At 34.8% G+C, this 20,423-nt stretch overlaps 3 protein-coding genes across 5 annotated transcripts; all 3 read right to left on the minus strand.

Annotated features, from left to right (window-relative positions):
* Nucleotides 1-2,894: 2,894 nt before the first annotated feature.
* On the minus strand, nucleotides 2,895-9,800 carry LOC127623991 (gap junction alpha-1 protein-like). Of its 2 annotated transcripts, none has more exons than XM_052098553.1 (2): nucleotides 9,658-9,800; nucleotides 2,895-7,723 (listed from the first exon to the last, which is right to left on the minus strand). In XM_052098553.1, exon 2 carries the CDS (start codon nucleotides 7,705-7,707, stop codon nucleotides 6,565-6,567), a length of 1,143 nt encoding a protein of 380 aa, XP_051954513.1. In that variant the 5' UTR covers nucleotides 7,708-7,723; nucleotides 9,658-9,800; the 3' UTR covers nucleotides 2,895-6,564. The 2 variants fall into 2 exon arrangements, with proteins under 2 accessions (XP_051954513.1, XP_051954514.1); XM_052098554.1 differs by having other exon boundaries at nucleotides 2,895-7,719; nucleotides 9,658-9,789.
* A 1,028-nt stretch (nucleotides 9,801-10,828) lies between these two features.
* Nucleotides 10,829-13,052, minus strand: LOC127623992 (gap junction Cx32.2 protein-like). Of its 2 annotated transcripts, none has more exons than XM_052098555.1 (2): nucleotides 12,915-13,052; nucleotides 10,829-11,931 (listed from the first exon to the last, which is right to left on the minus strand). In XM_052098555.1, exon 2 carries the CDS (start codon nucleotides 11,907-11,909, stop codon nucleotides 11,073-11,075), a length of 837 nt encoding a protein of 278 aa, XP_051954515.1. In that variant the 5' UTR covers nucleotides 11,910-11,931; nucleotides 12,915-13,052; the 3' UTR covers nucleotides 10,829-11,072. The 2 variants fall into 2 exon arrangements, with proteins under 2 accessions (XP_051954515.1, XP_051954518.1); XM_052098558.1 differs by lacking the exon at nucleotides 12,915-13,052 and adding an exon at nucleotides 12,782-12,897.
* Nucleotides 13,053-14,314: 1,262 nt separating this feature from the next.
* Nucleotides 14,315-15,902, minus strand: LOC127623945 (gap junction Cx32.2 protein-like). Its single transcript, XM_052098520.1, has 2 exons — nucleotides 15,835-15,902; nucleotides 14,315-15,173 (listed from the first exon to the last, which is right to left on the minus strand). Exon 2 carries the CDS (start codon nucleotides 15,149-15,151, stop codon nucleotides 14,315-14,317), a length of 837 nt encoding a protein of 278 aa, XP_051954480.1. The 5' UTR covers nucleotides 15,152-15,173; nucleotides 15,835-15,902.
* Between the last annotated feature and the right edge of the window lie 4,521 nt (nucleotides 15,903-20,423).

Here is a 20,423-nt window from a genome sequence, read left to right on the forward strand (position 1 = left end):
AAGCATCCTATTGTTTTGCTTTGCTTATGCTTATATAAACAGCAGGGACTGGGCAGATCTCTCAGGAAACATGACTGTGCATGATATGCGCACTGCCCCAGAGGTGAAAGGCAGTCTATCCGCTCGAATGTTGACCATCTACAAATTATCACAAGTTTTCATTCCCTGTGTGTGTGATAGCATTCCACTGCTCTTGCTGAGCCCCAAGGAGAACCGGACTGTTTCCAGGAATGATATATGATGTTCTTGTGCACCTATACTTGTAACCACTGACAGATACCAGCAGGAAAGAGCTCCATGCAGGGATTTAATCAAAATACTGCTCTAAGTACTTTTAGGTAGTTGATCATGGTGGAGGTGATAGTATACATTGCATATTCCTTCATATTCCTTTGGGAGTTGTTGGTAAAAGGATAAACCGTGATACACAAAAAAAAAATTCTTAATCAGTATATATATATATATATATATATATATATATATATATATATATAATTTTTCTAGTGTCTAGACATCTTTAAACAAGATGATTTGAAATGAGAGGTGAAATAACAAAATTAGTGAGGTTGATGCTTAAAACAAGAACAAAAATATTTTCCAAAAAGAAATAAATTGTTGAATTAAGTTTTAATTTGTATGTTTTTTTTTTTCTTACTCAATTAACAGATAGTTCTTGTTTTAAACACAACCTTCTTTAAAATGTGTTAGATTGCTCTCAAGTAAACATGTCTTGTTTTGAAGGATGTTAAGATATTTTTTTTTTATCAGAAAACCAGATAAACATCACAAATACAGAGAGAGAAAATCATTACTCTGCAGTGTAGAAATGTTGTTGTAAACATGTTTTACATGGATAGAGAAGGATAATCGTTTTTTTTTTTTCAGTTTGCTTAAGACGTGTCTTTACATAAAGCCGGGTGTCCAATATAAAATATTAAGAGATCAGTTCAGCAGCTGTTTGTATCAAAAATGGGCGACATCATAATAAAATCTCTACTTGCCATTTTAACATGGATTCCCAGCACCACCCAGAAGTTGTGGTCTGTGTGGCTGTATAGGCACAGGAAATGTTAAACTCACACACTGAGGTTTGCAGTACTCTGTGGGTAGAAGCCTGCTGCTGTATACAGTATGCATCTAAACTTCGCTTACCTAAATGAAATCGATTCAGCTTCAGACATGTTTACTCATCAGTTGAGGGTGTGCCGAGTGTTTTTTATGACATCTAGTTGTATGCTTCAGACTCATTTCTTAAAAATTAATTGGTATTAATGGTGTCTTATACTCAGAGGTGGGTAGCAATGTGCTACATTTAATCTGTTACATTTACTTGAGTAACTTTTTGGAAAGAAATGTATTTTTAGATTAGGTTTAAAAGTGGGTACTTTTAATCTCACTCAAATAAATGTCTAATGAAATTTTTTTACTTTTACTTTGTTACAGTGGTCTGCGTTCCTGCCGTTGCATTACTGGTTTAATTTTAAGGTGTAATTTATTGAGAGATTATTGAATGGGACTTTTAAGACAGTGGAAGTTCACACAGCTGCATGTGTTGACAGACTGTTACTCAAGATGAGTCCATCACTGCAGCAGCATCATGCTCTTCTAACTAAGCGAAACACTTGCTTTGCTCTGCACAGTATAAAAAAAAAAATTGTTTCATTATGCAATGCCTTCATTTAACACCAAGACAAATGGATATTTCAAGATTAAAACTGCAGCTCCAATTTAAGGCAGCACACTGGTTGTGGCTCTAATGATAACGCAGGCTTTTTTGTGACATGGTGATGGTCATTTTCAAGGTGATTCTGTAAATATGGGTTCTTGTGACATTAGTTTTTAAGTGTACATTTTTAAATCTGCAGCAAAATATTTAAGAACCCTTAAAGGGATAGTTCACCCAAAAATGAAAATGATCTTATAATTTGCTCACCCTTATGGCATCCCAAATGTGTTTGACTTCCTTTCTAAGATTTTTAGAAGAATTTCTCAGCTCTTTTGGTCCATACAATGCAAGTGAATGGGTGCCAACATTTTAAAGCTCAAAAAAAAAAAAAAAAAAACACAAGTCAACATAAACTAATCCATAAGACTCCAGTGTTTAAACCAATATTTTCAGAATCGATGTGATAGGTCTTGATGGAAAACTGTTCACTTTCACATTCTTCATGCGTTTTTGGTGATTCACATAATTTTCTGCATATTGCCCCTGCTGGGCTGGGAGAAGAACTTCCAGCAAAAAATTACTTAAATATTGTTTCTAACCCACACCTATCAAATAACTTCTGAAAATATGGATTTAACCACTGGAGTTGTATGGATTACTTTTATGGTACCTGCATTTGCTTTTTGGAGCATAAATATTTCGGCACCCATTCGCTTGCATTGTATGGAGTGGCGGTTTTAACTACCACGCAAACCACGCTTTTCCCGGTAGGAAAGCTTTGCAAAAAATGCTTGAGGAGTGACATGATGTTCTGTTTCAGCGCTCTTAGAGTGATTCACGTTAGAGGCCACTGATCGAGGAGGGGTAAAGCAGGTTCAGCGTGGCATTTACAAAAATGAAAGGTTCTCCACTTGCGGAAGGGCTGTTGAGTTCAAGCCCATTCCATAGGTGGAACAGAGGTAGGGGTCCGAATTAGTGGAGGAAGTGACTAGTTGACAGAACTTGCTGGTATAATCCAGGAGAGGCAGGTCTTGATTGAATAAATCCATAAGTGGACCGGTTAGCTCCATGACTATCGTAGGTCTGGACTTGTAGGCGAAGAGGATTAGAGGGATTGCTGGAGTGGAGGAGGACGTTAGGAGGAACAGTTAAGTGATTCTGTCTTCTTTGTTGGTCAGTCCTTCTGTAAAATTGGTTGTCTTGGAATGGAAGGGAGTAAACACAGGAGTAGAATCATTTGATCTTTTAATTTCAAACAATAGAGTGGAACGAACAAACACTGGGGTAGAACAAACCATAAAGCTTAACGGCACAAATAAACAACACACCATAACACTTCAAGGACTGATAAAGGAATGGGCAAAACTACAGTGTATTTATACACAACAAACTAAATGAGGGAATGGAATACAGGTGAGGATGATTATGTGCAGGTGGGAATGATGAGGGCTATGAATTCTGGGAAATGTAGTGCAGGAGAAAACTTCAAAATAGGAGTCCTTAAAGAATATGAGGGAGACAAACAGTGACAGTGTGACCTTCAGTATTCTGTGGAACCCAAAAGATGTTAGACAGAATATTAGGGACTGACAGTCTCAGTCACCATTCACTTTCAAAATGTAGAGAAAAAAAAGCACATCCACCGAAAGTGAATGGTGTCCAAGGCTAACATTCTTTTTAAAATCTCCTTAATGTGTTGCATGGCAGAAAGAAAGCCATACATGTTTGGAACGACATGATGGTGAATGATGACAAAATTTCCATTAATAAAAATAATACTAATAATGAACATAATAATTCCATAATACATGTTAAATGTGTATTATGTAATGGAATGCAGGTAGTTAACATCCATTATGCAATTTGAGAAAGTAACGAGTTAATCACTACTTGAGTGCTCTTTTAATTGGATTCTTTCTTATTCTTACTCAATTAATTATTTATGTTAGCACTATTACTTCTACTTAAGTAATAATTTTTAAGTAATACATTTTTAAAGTAATAGTATTTACTTGAGTACAGTTTTTAGCTACTCTACCCACCTCTGCTTATACTGAACTGTATCTGTAGGTATATTATTAAGCATTTAGACACTTGGGTCATTTAAACTGGCTGGATGGCATTGCATTAGATACAAAATATCAAACAAAATCACACCAAAACAAATGCTGATAGAGCTTTTCTCAAAACTAACTTAAATTGGACAGATTTACATTTCTGCAATTACTTGTATGCAACTGGTATCATAGTGGTTTTTACTGGATTTATGAAGTCAGTTCGCCTCATATTCACACAGCTGTCCTGTAGTTCATCACATTAATAACGGACATGTTCCACTAAGATTTGACCACCACATTTGAAATGTTTGCTCGCTCTCTCTCTCTCTCTCTCTCTCTCTCTCTCTCTCTCTCTCTCTCTCTCTCTCTCTCTATATATATATATATATATATATATATAGTAAATGCCACTTTGATATTTTTTTTTTAAAGATACTGGTCTTTGGATAATGAAAACATTTCAGACACTTATAATAATTATAACAATTATAACTGATATAATAAATAATAATAAATATTATTATATATACTGTTTACACACATACACACACACACACAAATGCATTTGCTCTGTTATATGCAATAGGTTTGTGTGATAAATCTAGTTAAAAATGATCTACATTAATTAGCACTAGATCAAAGTCTCATGCTTTTTTCTTGTTCTGCTCTAGCCACATGTGGTCCACAGACTCGGCCCAGGCATATGGTTTTATTTAGCTTTGTGGAAAGGTTAAATAGGAAACTTGGATCAGAGAAAAGGCACTGAATCTTTTTTATATGATGAAATTTTGAAAGTTTCTGGTGCATTTTAAAACAGCCTACATGTAAAAACTTATCAGTCTTTTGGTTTGCAAGTCGGTCTTGGCGTATATGGATTTTGGCTGTTACACTGTGTTTGTTGCTATTGCCTGTTTAAACACACTGGTTTATGTAGGACTAATTCTTTTGGATAAAATATCTGCATGACACACCTTTAGAGACTAGCACCAGAAAAATTGCAGTGCATTTTGTCTTTTGTTGATCATAAGGCTCTGAATGGGTGAAACAATACTGAAATGGGTATTGAGTAACTGGAAGCAAAGTTTGAGTTTTAATAATATCTACTTACTGAAACTATTCTATGTATTAACCTCATGAAAATGTGTTCATTTAATAGTTTTATAGAGTCACACAAATACAAAATTAAAAAGAAAAAAAAAAAACTTTATTGGTTAAATTGCTTTTCACAGATTTGATTAATGTCATTTTTTGTTTCATTGCTTGGCTTTTCCACTGCCATGCACTCTGTAAAATAGTGGATTCACAAGAAATGACACTACCTTAGTGTTTTTCCAATTTTAAAGCCCATTTTTGTTATTTACCAGATGCAAAATTTTGCCATAGCCACTCACCATCCAAAAACCACAGATTTTGCAAAAGAAACTGTTGAGGTGTAGTGATTTTACGCTGTGTAATGTTGTCAAATAAATTAGTTACATGCATAACAGATAACTTTTTTGTCATTTTTGCATCAAATAACACCCTAGCCAAAAATTTCAGTGCAAACACCATTGTAGCTGAAGGATCCATGAGCTTCTGCGAATGATAACCAATATACTATGATGCAAAATTTGAAAATCAAAACAAAAGAATGTCCATAATGAAATTTCACCTACTTGTGTTTGGTAGTTATGGAGCTACGCTGGCATATATCTCTTAATATTAATGACTAAATATTAGTCCAGCTATGGAAAGCAGTCTTCTAAAAACTCACATTTGTGACATAGCTAGCTTGATTTACAGTACTAAATCTCTATTTCTCAAGCAGCAATGATTACATTGAGTTAAAAAAGTAATTCACTCTAAAGTTAAGACAAAAAAAATGTATACTCCTTATTCAATCCTGCCTCCTTCACCACCCACCCCCACCCCCTACCCCCTCCCCCACCACACACACACCCATCAACAGATGAAAAGATAATGGCATTTTAAAAAGAGAACAGAAGTAAAGCCTTTCTCTCACAGAATCTTTAGAGAACAATTTCTTCAAAAATAAGAAGTCAAGCCGTGTAAATGTTGGTACAGCAGCTTAGTCCACACATAGACACTTCCATTTCATACCACCACCCAAAACAACAAATATTATCAAATAACAAAAAACTTACACCACATAAATTCAAAGTTTATCAGGAAAATGACAGTCACACTGTGATTTATAAAAGCCTCACCTTAATGTATTACTGAAATTTGGATTATTGTCAATAAATATGTAATTGATTGTATTAATTATGTAGAAGTTACCTTGAGTAGTAGTCAATCTCAATCTAGTGGTGGATATCCTGTTAGTATTTATGAATAAATAAATATAATTTCATGAACATTGGGGATTTGAGATCATGAATATGAGTGACAAAATAACTGGAATCAACTGAGATCCAATTAAAAGTGTGATTTGGGGGTAAGAATACAATTCTACACATAGAAGTGCAATATGTTAAAATGGGATTATTGTGTGGCATTTTGAAAAAAAATAAAATAAACAAAGCATACAATCAAATCAAAATCAATCACAACAAGGCATATTTTGGTGGGTTGAATTGAGAGATGAGCCAGGTTCGCCCCACTTGTGCCCTTTGAGCCACTGGCAGTTCAGTTGTTAGGGCATGTTTGCTCTGCTAGTTTCAACATCATTATTAATGAATATTACCTCCAGCAGTGTGAGTAATTTTATGTCTCTGTATCAAATAGATTCTAGTGAGGAACATGTGCAGAATTAGCCCTGTCCCCTTTGTAGAGAAAACAAGCCCGTCTCACTTCCTGCGTCAGTCCTCTTATGTTGTCACATTGCACCAAGTTGTATAGCTAGACATCCAGATCGTCTGGCCTCGCTCGACTGCTTATGCGGCTGCTGGCCTGGCTGCACGGCCGTTCGTCAATCAACGCTAACGGCTGCAGCTCGTGACCTGCAGTTAGTTTCTTGTGCTCATGCGTATCGTCAGGGTACTCAAAGGCCTGAGCATGTGAATTGGAGATGGTGCTACCATTCTGGCCTAGACGATTTTGCTCTGTGCTGTAGTTGGCCCAGTTCTGCTCATTGGCCTGCTTGTTGTAATTGCGACAAGAGTTGGTCCGCTCGCCGGTGGCTAGCTTGTAGCCTGGCGGTGATATCGGCGTAAGTGCCGCAGTCGGCGAGGAGCAACCGTTGTAGAATGCATATTTTGCAGGGGACAGATCCTTAGGCGTTGGGCTCAAGGTGCCGGTTGCGAACTGGTATTGTTTATCTTTGAAGCGGTCTTTGATCCGTTTGAATGACACATAGAATAGCTCGAAAACGTTAAGCACAAGCGAGACCAGAGAAACCACTAGCATGAAGATAATAAAGACAGTCTTCTCCATGGGCCTAGAGAGGAAACAGTCCACCCGCTGGGGGCAAGGCAAACGCTCGCAGGTGTACACGGCTGACAGACTGAAGCCATAAAGAAACCACTGTATCAGCAGGAAGCCCACCTCAAAGAACGACTTGAATATTATGCTCAAAATGTAGGTGCGCAGGAGACTACCCTTCATCTTCACCTTACCGTGTTCCTGCAGGCCATGCTTGAGCTTCTTGAACTCGATGTTCTTCAGATGGATCTCCACATCACCTCCGTCATTCTGTACCACCTTTAGCTCCTCCAATTTACGGTTCAGCTTCTCCTCTTTGCGGATCAGGTAAAACACATGCGCTAGGTACAGTAGCGTAGGGGTAGACACAAAGATTATCTGCATCACCCATAAGCGCACGTGTGAGATGGGGAACGATTTATCGTAGCAGACGTTTTCGCAACCAGGCTGCAGGGTGTTACACTGGAAAGCCGACTGCTCGTCCCCCCAGGCCGACTCCACTGCTGTTCCCAGAACTAGAATCCGGAAGATGAAGAGCACAGACAGCCAGATCTTCCCTCCGGCTGTGGAGTAGGCCTGCACCTTGTCAAGGAGCCTTCCCAGAGCATTCCAGTCACCCATCTTGAGAGAGTTCTAGCTGAAAAGAGAAAGCTGCGATGTAATATTCTGTATTTTTTGGCATATAAAAAGCACATGATGAGAGAAAGTAGGCTTCGGTACCTAATGGGAAATATAATCATGATTTGATTAATTTAAGGTTAATTTAAGATTAACATTTAAGATTAACATTTGGATTTAGATAGTTCAAATAACAAACATGATGCTCTTTAGGGATGTTAGAGAACTAGTTCACCCAAAAGATTAAGTTATGTTGTCATTTAGTCACCTTCATGCCAGGGGATGTTCTTAACTAAATGCCATCACAACAGTTTTTGCAGAACGTGAGTATACTTCTTCTGATTTAAATATCCTAAAGGCATCTTTATTATCAAGAAAAAATGGCTAAGTAACAAGAGGATTGCTTTACTGGGGAATTTAAGGTGCTTATCTATCAAGGTGTTTATTCCTCCAGTCACAGCAGAGGTTTTGAAATAAAACTATAATATTCACTTGTAATTACAACTGAATTGGGAAGCAACCCCTTAATGAATTCTTCTTCTGTGTTGTGGAATATCATTATTTAACTGCTGAAGATGTTCTGAAGAACTGCCTGACTCATGTGCTGCTACAGGCATAAAGAGCAGCATCTCATTAATATCCTGGACATATTGCCAGCCCTGTGGCACAAACCAAATCCTCCCACAAAAAACAGTTTAAATGGGGTATATTAAATGTACAGTATATTATGGATTTCTGCAATAAAGTCCACAAGCCGCAAGAATTATTGTGGAGGAAGTTAAAAAAAAATGGTCCTTTTAAGGCTCTTTAAAAATATTCACAGTTCCATTTAAAACCACATCCACCTAAAGAGCCCTTGTAGGCTGAAATGGTTCTTTGTGTTGAGGTTTAAGAGTTTTACACCTGCACTTTCGATGCAGGGTTCTTTATGGAACCTACAACAGGACTTTATGTTATCATTTAAAAATGGTTCTGCTATTTTTACAAGCCAAACAACCCTTTTTCTGATGCAATTTTAGAACCATTTAGTGAAATGACTAACAAATTAGATTAGTCTGTCTGTTGCATATTAGGCTACTGAAAGTAGAGATGCATTCAATATCTGGTAGGCCTACATAGTAATTAATTTGAATCTGGAAGATAACACTACTGTGTGTGACCCTTTAATCTGACCAATTTAATATGCTGATTCCAACCGTTTGATACATGCACACAATTGTACGAACAAATAAAATCAAATATAATTAATTGATATTTGTATTTACATTTTATAATATAAGTATTCTACATAGAAATCAGATATGAACGCTTGAGGATTACAGGTTCAACAAATGAACAGCACCCCCTATTGCGCGTTATTGAAAAAGGCATCCCGTTTCTTCCCTGTAAGTTGTGTACCGTTATAAAATATAGTAAAAAAGACTAAATGTTTTATTATTATTATTATTATTATTATTATTTGTAGCTGATTATAGAAAAAACTAAACAAATGTTATAAGTTCCAGTTCATTCATCATGTTCTTGAGTCCTTCATACTTTTTCTTTCAAAAATATTTCAACTTTTTTCCAGACACAATTTGTTTTTGTATGGACTTTTCTATGATTTCATTTATTTGTTTTTATTAAGGAAATGCCTGTTAAATCGCTTTTTCATGCCAAAAGTCTCTTTCATATCTTATGTGAATAAAATATCATATCATGAACAATATGACTATAATTTATTATAAGAGTCAGATTATAGTAGTATACAAACGTCTAAACTCACAAGTTTTGTTCAGTTAGCTCATCCCATTTGATAAGAGCTTTTACATTGTTAAATAGGGAAGAAGAAGAAGAAGAACAACAACAACAACTAGAACAACAAGAAGAAAAAAATATTAACTTTCCATTAGTGTTGCTGTGGAGATAAATCAAAAGTTTCTGAAAAGTTTTGAGACTTTGTTTAAATTTTACCTGGAGAGAAGTAAAGAGAGGAGAGCCGTGTAGGGACTTTGTCACTTCTGAAGATCAGGCACCAAATCCCAAGCAGAGCGACTACGGAGAAACTGAGACACACATGTCAAACTTTCCCCGCTTATAAGAGAGTCAGAGGAAAGAATGTGCAAAGGAGACGCACATAGTTTGGAGGAGTCACATGACTGTCGACGTCATGAGATTTTTGGGTCCTCCTCATGCATTCTCTCTTTATAAACTTCTAAGAAGAGCAGATGTTTCTCTTGAAAACTTTACGAAATTGTCTAGAAATTCTGTAACATTTTATGGTGGTTTTAATACATCATACATGGCTATAAATAAATCAAACTATATTATATTATATTATATTATATTATCATGACATTTAAAAAAAAAAAAAAAAAATCTGTTAAGCATTATATTATCATGTACTATTGTTTGTTAATGTTATTACTGAAAGTTATAATAAACTTTTGACTGAGTTTTAAAAATAAAACTTTTATAGCCTACACTAAAAAAAAAAAAAAGATTTACGAATTTTAATTTACTAACAAATGTACATACATTTTAATTTAGTAATTTTCAACTAAATAAAAAAAAATACTTTACACATTTATTTACAAATACTTTATGTAAATATTTATAATTTTTAAATAATGAATATATCTTAATTAAATAAACATTACATAATTAATATATTTTTTATTCTATAACTATTTATCCTTTTATCTTCACTCAAAAAATATAGTTAATTTTTTGTATTGTGCATTTCAATCATATATAATTTCCATCAAACTAGAGTAATCTTTAACTAAATTAAATTAATAAATCTTAAATAAATTTGTATATAATTTAATTTAGTTATTACTGCAATTTGTGGGAAATTTGTTATGACATTGAAATGTAAAAAAAAAATTATATATATATATATATATATACACCATTGTGTAATTGTCTTTTTCTCACATTAAAATTCGTTAAAGAGAATAAAGAGAATACTAAATATAAATTGCCTTGACATACATAGATAGATTATTATTCTAGATCATAGATCAGTCATTCATTATATACATAATTATCACAATGTTTATTTTTGGTGAAAGCACAAAAGACGTTGAAGAGATTTAGATATTCTATGTTTAACAAAAAAATGAAGAAACTAGTATAGATTTGTTAAGTGCGGTATTTATTTAATTTATGGTTGTTTTTATTGACAGAGACAAAGAGAAAAATAATGCACTGGCCTTGTAGTGTGAGTTAGTGTGTGAATATTGAAAGGTTATTGCGCCATCTAGTGTACAATTAACAAAAGTGAATGTACGCATAGGCTGAGCGTTACCTTGATATTAATACTACTGTTAATGTTGATTACATTGGTATGGTAATATGTATTTTAATTAGCACATTGACTGACTCTAAAGCTGAGATTTGGCCGCATCAAGACCTCCTTTGCTTTGGTCCCACCTGTTTTGAAGGGCCATGTTTAGCTCATTGTGTCTCATTCCATTAACAGCATCAAGTTCTACAGAAAACTGGGAAGGATATCTGGTATCATTAACATAAATTATCTCCCTGTGTTTGTCTTTTTTCCCAGTTATCCTCTTACAAAGCAAATAGAATACTTCTAGAACATTTAAAGCCAGAGATATGCATGCTACAACCAGCATAAAGATAATGAAGATGGTTTTCTCTGTGGGTCTAGACATGAAACATTCGGTCATAACTGTACAGGGTAATTTTTGACAGTGGAACATATGCTCCATGATAAATCCAAACAGATAATACTGTCCAACGATAAAAGCGACTTCTAATAGGATCTTAATAAACAGTTGAGTCAAGTAGCTACCCAGCATGCTGCCTTTAATAACAACTTTGCCCTTTTCATTCGAGTATTTTGGTGACTTTGCTACTGGGTTCCTTTTCAGCTCCTCTCTCAGTTTGTTCTCTTGGTGAATGACGTGCACCACGTGGCCCAGATACACCAACGTTGGAGTAGATATGAAGATGATCTGCATCACCCAGAAGCGAACATGTGAGATGGGGAACTTCCAGTCGTAGCACACGTTCTCACAACCAGGTGTGTTTGTGTTGCATACTAAGTTAGATCGTTCATCACTCCAAACATTCTCTGCTCCAGCTCCCAAAACCAGGATTCGGAATATGAAGAGGACGGTCATCCATATTTTGCCAATCACAGTAGAGTGGGACTGCACCTTGTCCAGTAAAGCAGAAAGAAACCCCCAGTCTCCCATGTTCTCAGTTTCTTAGGTCTTCCTGGAGAGTAAAAAATGCATTACACTGAATTATACATGCTCACTTTTTAAAGGAAAGCATGGTGATCACACTACAGGGTGAATTCTAGTAAATTGTGTCACTTGAAAGTGACCCAATGTTCCTGAATTTCCCCTAACAGCACATCATTTTAATCTCAGTCATCATTCAATTTCACTCTATGGAAAGAATTATGTAATAAATATAAATATAGACTAAGGCCAACATTCTGCCTTGCATTTCCTTTCATGGTCCACGGAAGAATAAAAAAGTTATACAGGTTTGGAATACAGTAATTAATGACAGAATTTTTGGGTGAGGTATTACTTTATGAAATATTGAACAACGGCTATCATGCCAATTGTCAAATCGTATTAATAGCAACAAACCGAAAATGATTTTTGTGCGCTTTTCACTTCCCAAAAATATTTCTAACCATTTTCATTTAAGGACCTCGTCATGTCTTACCAATTCATACTCACCAATTATTACTTTGGAGAAAACACTTTTAGATGCCTTGTGGTTTTACTACACCTGTTGCCATCTTGTAGAAATATGACATTATAGCCACAGATTAGAAATAAACAAGTAAATGAAGGGAAAATAAAGGAAATGCAGCCAAATAAAATTGTTTTGGGGTTTTACTGATTTTAGTGATCTGAAACTTTAGAGGCTATAAAGTAGAAGGTTCTACTTGATATAGTGTTACAGACAGAATCATGCTGTTTCTGTAATTTAATAAAGATGCTAAAAATGTAACTCTTCATCAGTATATTGCTTAAATATATTTAACATTAGCCTATATAGAATACATGACATTTAATATTCCAAAAATATCCCAAAATTTTCATACCTGAACAGATGGCTCCTGGTGTGAATTATCACGTAAAACTACAACTAATAGTAATAATGTTTCAAAGAATAATAATAAAAATATTAAAATAACATAAAAAAATACATATATGTGTATTTAAATGAACTATTACCTTTATGAGCTTGTTTTAAGATTCTGAGATTGATAAATGATTCAATAACAACTCTGCCGTTAAATCCTAGACGATCTGTATATATTCGCGAAGTGACAGACTCTCAGTCAAGACTCGATTGTTGAGATTAGACATCTTGTATGTTTGAAGTGTGATTTTTTTTCTATAAGGGACACTGAATGCCCCACCCATCATGATGGAAGTAAACCAGTCTAAACCAGACAATTTCACTTCTCTGTTTTATGTCTAAGGAAGATGTGCTCACAAAGAGTCATGTTGAGAGAGTATTGCATACATTCACACACTGGTGAAATTTGGCTGCACCAAAAGTCTTGATTATATTGATGGGTAAAAGCATTGATTGTGGTGTGGTGTACGCAGGGTTGGGAGGGTTACTTTTGAAATGTATTCCACTACAGATTACAGATTACATGCTGTAAAATGTCATTTGTAATGTATTCTATTAGATTACTCAAGGTCAGTAATGTATTTCGAAATACTTTGGATTACTTCTTCAGCACTGGTACATTTTTTCACTTGTTTTGACTATAAAAACTCTTGTCAGTACGGTAAGACAAAATACACATGTTAAAAATACATTCTCTGAAAAACCTAAATATCTTATCTAGTGTTGTTTCTCAAACAAGATCAATCAATTTGATCTTGTTTTAAGGATTTGTTGATATTTTTACAGGAAAACAATACAAAAATTATTATCAAGAATATGATTTTTGCTCTAATATCAAAGGTCCGACTAGAAAAAAGAAATTATGATCTAACGTGAATTTTCTTGATAAAAAAATATGAACGTGCCTGGTAACATGTGCATGTAAAATGAATAGAAATAGCATTTTAACTTAGCATAAAGCAGACAATTTACACAAGGTTTATTTCTATTTTTTCTATTTTATTTTCACTTCCAATGATCTTAGTCCTTATACAATTTAAAGCAAATTAATTCTACATTTGTTTGGCATACATTGATAGATAATCATTAGATCATAGATCAGTCATTCATCATATACATATTTATCTCAATGTTTATTCTTGGTGAGAGCACAAAAGATGTTAATTGCTCTATGTTTAACATTAAATGTAGGGTAATAGTGTAATGATAGTTATGTTTGTTCCTTGCATTATTAATTTATTTAGGTTATTATATATATATATATATATACGTATTAAGATGCAGAGAGAAAGAGAAATCACTGGGCTTTTAGTAACAGGAGAGTTTGTGCAAATTAAAAAGATTACAGCATTATCTAAGTGTACAATTAACAAAAGTGAAATTCTGTATAGGCTTACGTTTTATAGGTATAAGTTTTACCTTTATTATTAGTTAATGCAGATTAAATTAGTAGAGTATGTATTTTCCTAGAACTTCTTAAAGATATCTAACTCTAAAGCTGAGATTTGGCCGCATCAAGACCTCCTTTGCTTTGGTCCAACCTGTTTTGAAGGGCCATGTTTAGCTCATTGTGTCTCATTCCATTAACAGCATCAAGTTCTACAGAAAACTGCGAAGGATATCTGGTATCATGAGCATACATTATCTCCCTGTATTTCTGTTTTTTCCCAGTTATCCTCTTACAAAGCAAATAGAATACTTCTAGAACATTTAAAGCCAGAGATATGCATGCTACAACCAGCATAAAGATAATGAAGATGGTTTTCTCTGTGGGTCTAGACATGAAACATTCGGTCATAACTGCACAGGGTAATTGTTGACAGTGGAACATATGCTCCATGATAAATCCAAACAGATAATACTGTCCAACGATAAAAGCGACTTCTAATAGGATCTTAATAAACAGTTGAGTCAAGTAGCTACCCAGCATGCTGCCTTTAATAACAACTTTGCCCTTTTCATTCGAGTACTTTGGTGACTTTGCTACTGGGTTCCTTTTCAGCTCCTCTCTCAGTTTGTTCTCTTGGTGAATGACGTGCACCACGTGGCCCAGATACACCAACGTTGGAGTAGATATGAAGATGATCTGCATCACCCAGAAGCGAACATGTGAGATGGGGAACTTCCAGTCGTAGCACACGTTCTCACAACCAGGTGTGTTTGTGTTGCATACTAAGTTAGATCGTTCATCACTCCAAACATTCTCTGCTCCAGCTCCCAAAACCAGGATTCGGAATATGAAGAGGACGGTCATCCATATTTTGCCAATCACAGTAGAGTGGGACTGCACCTTGTCCAGTAAAGCAGAAAGAAACCCCCAGTCTCCCATGTTCTCAGTTTCTTAGGTCTTCCTGGAGAGTACAAAATGCATTGCACTGAATTATACATGCTCACTTTTTAAAGGAAAGCATGGTGATCACACTACAGGGTGAATTCTAGTAAAATGGGTCACTTGAAAAGTGATCCAATGTACCTGAATTTCCCCTAACAGCACATCATTTTAGCTTCAGTCATCATTCACTTTCATTGTATGGGGAAAAAAATGCAATGAATAGTGACTGAGTCTAACATTCTGCCTAGTATCTCCTTTAGTGTTCCACGGAGGGGGAAAAAGCAATACAGATTTGAAACAACATGAGGCTAAATGATGAGGAGTAAATAATGACAATGTATTCCTTTAAGTTTAATGGAAAATTAAACGCATTATGGCAATAGTATGGCAATTATGGCATTTTTTTTCCTATTCATAGACAGCCACAAACCGAAAATTTGTTTACTGCTGTTTTCACTTTCCAAATATATTTCTGATGCAGTTCATATGAATCCCCTGTCATATCTTTACCAATTCTTTCTCATCAAAAAAAATCTATCTATTTCTGTATTTTAATAAAGATGCTAAAAAAATAAACTAACTCTTCATTAGTATATATTGAATACATTTAAAATTTAAGTTATTGCCTATATAGAATACATGACATTTTATACTCCAAAAATATCCCAAAATATTCTTACCTGGACAGATGGCTCCTAATGTGAATTATCGTGTACTAGTAATATTGCTTGAAAGAATAATAAAACAATACAATATGTGCACGTAAATTATTTCCTTGGTCAGCTTGTTTTAGGATTCTGAGTTTGTAAAATTATATAGTAACAACTCTTCTATTAATGCTGAAATATCTGTAAATATCAGCGAGTTGGCAGACTCCCAGTCAAGACTCGTCTGTTTTGATCAGTCATCTTGTGTGAAGTGTGAATTATCCATATCTGAACGGTCACTAAATGGTCATGCTACTCCACCCATCATGATAAAAGATCATTTCAATTCTTTGTTTTATGTCTAAGTAAGATGTGCTTAAAATTATTCAGAGTGTAGTTGCATACATTCACACACTGGTAAAATTTGTCTGCATCATCAGTCTTGATTATATCGATGGGTTAAAGCATTGATTATGGTGGTGGTGGTATGGTGTGGTGTGGTGGGTAAGTTTAGGGCTGGTAATTAAAAGGATGCTGGTTTGAGCCTGGTAAGAAATTACAATGACTGTTGTACCCTGGATCATGGCATTTAACCCTGTATTACTGCAGGGGGATTGTTCCTGTAAGTGTAACGCTGCCAGTAAAAGGTTCACTACTATACTATACTATACTATACTATACTATACTAAACTACAAAACTAAACCATATCATACCACACCATACTATACTGTACTGTATTTTGCTATGTTATGCTATGCTGTACTGTGCTACTATACTGTACTGTGCTGTACTATAGCATAATATCAGTGGTAATATCTCAGGGCCAGCAAAGCCTTCTCTGCAAGCGCAACATTCTCATTGACATTTTTGCCTATGTATTTTCAATCTCTTTCCACTCCTAATTAATCTGCAAACGAATAGCAAAAAAAAAAAAAAAAAAGTTTATCCAATCAAAATTTATTCCTCGGTGCTTGCAAGCAAAGTGTGACAACTGTTTCACAAATTGCATGCCCGAAACCGAAGCAGCGTGTGAGTCTGAGCTCCACCTCGTCAGGCCTTCAGAATTTCCACAGAATCCCTCAACACTGCAGTGAATAGGCATCAATTGTCAGATTCGTCAGCCAATCAGATTGATTTATTTTTTCTTGGTGGGTATGATCTTTAGGATACGTCCCAGTCCAGGCCATCTAGCTGGCCTTGAGTGACGCAATCACGCTTTAAGTGATGTACGTTATTTGAAAGCGAAGAGCGCGAGATCATGCTGATGAGTCGGATGTCATCACAGCTTTTATTGCCATTGAGAAAGAGATCTTTACTGATTTAAAAACCTGAGATTTTCTGCACGATTGATTAATTAAACAGAAAGGAGGGCTGATTTTCACTTCAAGCAAATTGGAAAGTGCTTTTTGCATTGTTATAGCAACATCAGGAGTTTTCTAGGTGTAAATTAGGCTGTGTGCATTCAGTGTCGGATCAAGTTTTGAAAAGTAACCATGTATCCTGATGAAACAAAAGAAGAAGAAAAAACATTTATGTGTTAATTGGTGTAAAGATATTCCAGGATCAACTTGTGCAGTTGTAGGCTGTTTTAACAACTCAGAATAATTATTGATATCAACGTAACTAACCTCAGATCATCGCTTCATGTCATCTACACACTCAGATGAGGCACTGTCTATAAAAATACTAGCATATATTTTTGACAAGTTTTACAAATGAAATACCTTAAACATACATTACCCGCTAATAATATACACTGATGCAAGTGAAAACACTGGAGACCGGAAGGAGACATCCACATTCAGAAAAAGGTGGATACTATACTATAACACTAGTGCTGTGCTACTATAATGTACGGTGCTGTACTACATCCTATTATACTATTGTACTATACTATACCATGAAGAGCTGTACTCTACTCTACTATACTTTATTGTACTGTAATATTCTATACTATGCTGATCTGTACTGTAATGTATTATACTATAATATACTATAACATTCAGTGCTGTGCTACTATACTGTACTATGCTGTACTACATCCTAGTATACTATTGTACTATACTATGCTGAGCTGTACTCTACTATACTATACTATACTATATTTTACTCTACAGTGCTGTGCTACTAATATATACTATTTTGTACTGTTCTGCTCTGTAATATACATACTATACAGTATAGTACTATACTACTATACTGTAGTGTACAATATACTATACTATATTGTACTGCTCTGAATTATATTATAGTGCTTTACCTTCTATACTTTAATATACTTACCTGTACTTTACATTTACATTTATGCATTTGGCAGACGCTTTTTATCCAAAGCGACTTACAGTGCAATTATTACAGGGACAATCCCCCCGGAACAACCTGGAGTTAAGTGCCTTGCTCAAGGACACAATGGTGGTGGACGTGGGGTTAGAACCTGTGACCTTCTGATTAACAGGCCTGTGCTTTAGCCACTACGCCACCACCACTCACACGCCACCACCACTCACTTTTATACTACACTATACTACACTATATGGTACTGTGCTGTACTACTATGAATTTCTTTACTGTGCTGTGATGTACTATACAACGCTATAATCTAGTATACTATACTATACTATACTATACTATACTGTGTAAAGTGTACAATAAATTGTGCTTACACATTTCTCGACAAAACACACTAGATTTAAATTTTTATTTCATTTTCTAAGTGGACTATTTGGGACAGGAACTGAAGGAAAAGCAGCCATGAAGTGTCAACCATACATTTGAACTCATTCAATATTTTTAAAGCATCCAGGTGGACATGTCATGTCACCCAGAGGGTGCAGAGATGTCATCTAGACAAATGGTGGTTACTTTGAGGAATATATAAAAATTTTTATTATTTGTTATATTTTGTTTTATTTCATACCTTAGATGAATAATTAAAATGCCATTAAAATCATATTTAATCCATAAAATTTTGACAAATAAGAGAATATTTTGATTATGTGCATACAATTTTAATCTTGACAAATACTTGAAAGTTTTGAAAAATCCAAACTTCTTGGTTTTACTTCAAGTAAATGCCTTGTGCAACACCTATTTTTTCTGTATAAAGGAGGCTTTCTTTTATCATTATTTCACAAGTATTTGAATTCGCATTTAATTCTGTGTAATTGTGTGGGAAGGAGATCTGTGGACAATGGAATTTACCGTGAACTTTTAGCCTGACTTTACCCTCTGAGTAATCTCTGCTATAAAGACACCGATAAGGCCACGTACTGAAACACATGTAAGGTACAACGAAATTGTTCATGGACCTGTCCTCATCAGGGTGTCAGATTATAATGTCTTGATGTACCTACCATTTTACTATGTGTTGAAACTGAACAATAAATTAATATGAGAAAAAAATGGGGCGAACAACTAGATAAAAACTAAAAGTAGGAGCTAATTTAATATGTGTATGTAATGTGTGATCCTTGATTAATATGCAGAGACAACTCTAAGCTATTTGTGGGCTGATCTGATTTACCTGAAAAGGATAACACAGATGTTCTGTGGTGCTATAAAAACATTGCTCTGTTTTATTGAGCATCCCGTCCAGAGATGTGTTTCCCGTACAATGATGTATCTCACTGTGTAACCACAACAGTACGATATGTCGTTGTAGAAATTGACTTGCTAGTCACGGCTATTTCCCGACACCATAGTAACTATGTTGCAGATCCATCGTTCGAATCACACTGGTTTAACAACATAGAGCTGTTGTTAATGACTTTACGCTGGGGGTGGAGTAATACCTTCCAAAAGCGTACACCAGAAAGCTGTTAAATGCGATTTAAGATCAGCATTAAAGTCAAGAAATGTTGAATAAATATATAATACATGTATAAAAATTGCACTGAATATGTGTTCAGAAGTGTCGTATGTTAACGGATAATTTTTGAAGGATGCATATGGATTGCATATGTGAATTTTGACCATGTTTGTGCACATGTGCAAGAACTTTTATTGTAAATTTAGTATTAATCATATCTTGTTTAATGATGTATAATGTGTTACATGTGAAAATTTGAGAATTCTATTGTTTTAAACTGTTGTGCATGTACTTAAAGCCTGGTTAGAAATTCATAAAATGCTTTGAGTGATTTAAGCATGTGTTAATTGCATGAAATACTGTGAGTGTTTAAGAATGTGTTAAATGTATAAAACGCTGTGAATTATATAAGAATGTATTAAGCTGAAGCACATAGGTAAGCTAATGTCCATTGTACCTTATTTCATTTACCATTTTTTCATTCTATTGTGCTTCATTTGGCTAAATGTATCATTATTCTTTTCTCTTTTTTTTATACAATATTTTATACACCCACTGTTTTTTTTAATTTGTATGTATTTTTATTTTTTATTTATTTAAACAGCTGTCAGTATAAAACTCCAAAAATATATTTTTGTATTCTGTGGTGATTATTTTGAACCCACCGGCAACAAAAAGATCAAACATACACACACATATAGACACACACAAACGCATGTTTCATACAAAAGTCAACAAAATCTGCAGTATCGCACTGTCAAGATCTCAAAGAAGCTGGAGCAATGTAGGTGCTAGCGCAGAAGAAAGAGACTG

The sequence above is a fragment of the Xyrauchen texanus genome, chromosome 30 (assembly GCF_025860055.1).
Source record: "Xyrauchen texanus isolate HMW12.3.18 chromosome 30, RBS_HiC_50CHRs, whole genome shotgun sequence".
NCBI classification, from domain to species: Eukaryota; Metazoa; Chordata; class Actinopteri; order Cypriniformes; family Catostomidae; genus Xyrauchen; species Xyrauchen texanus.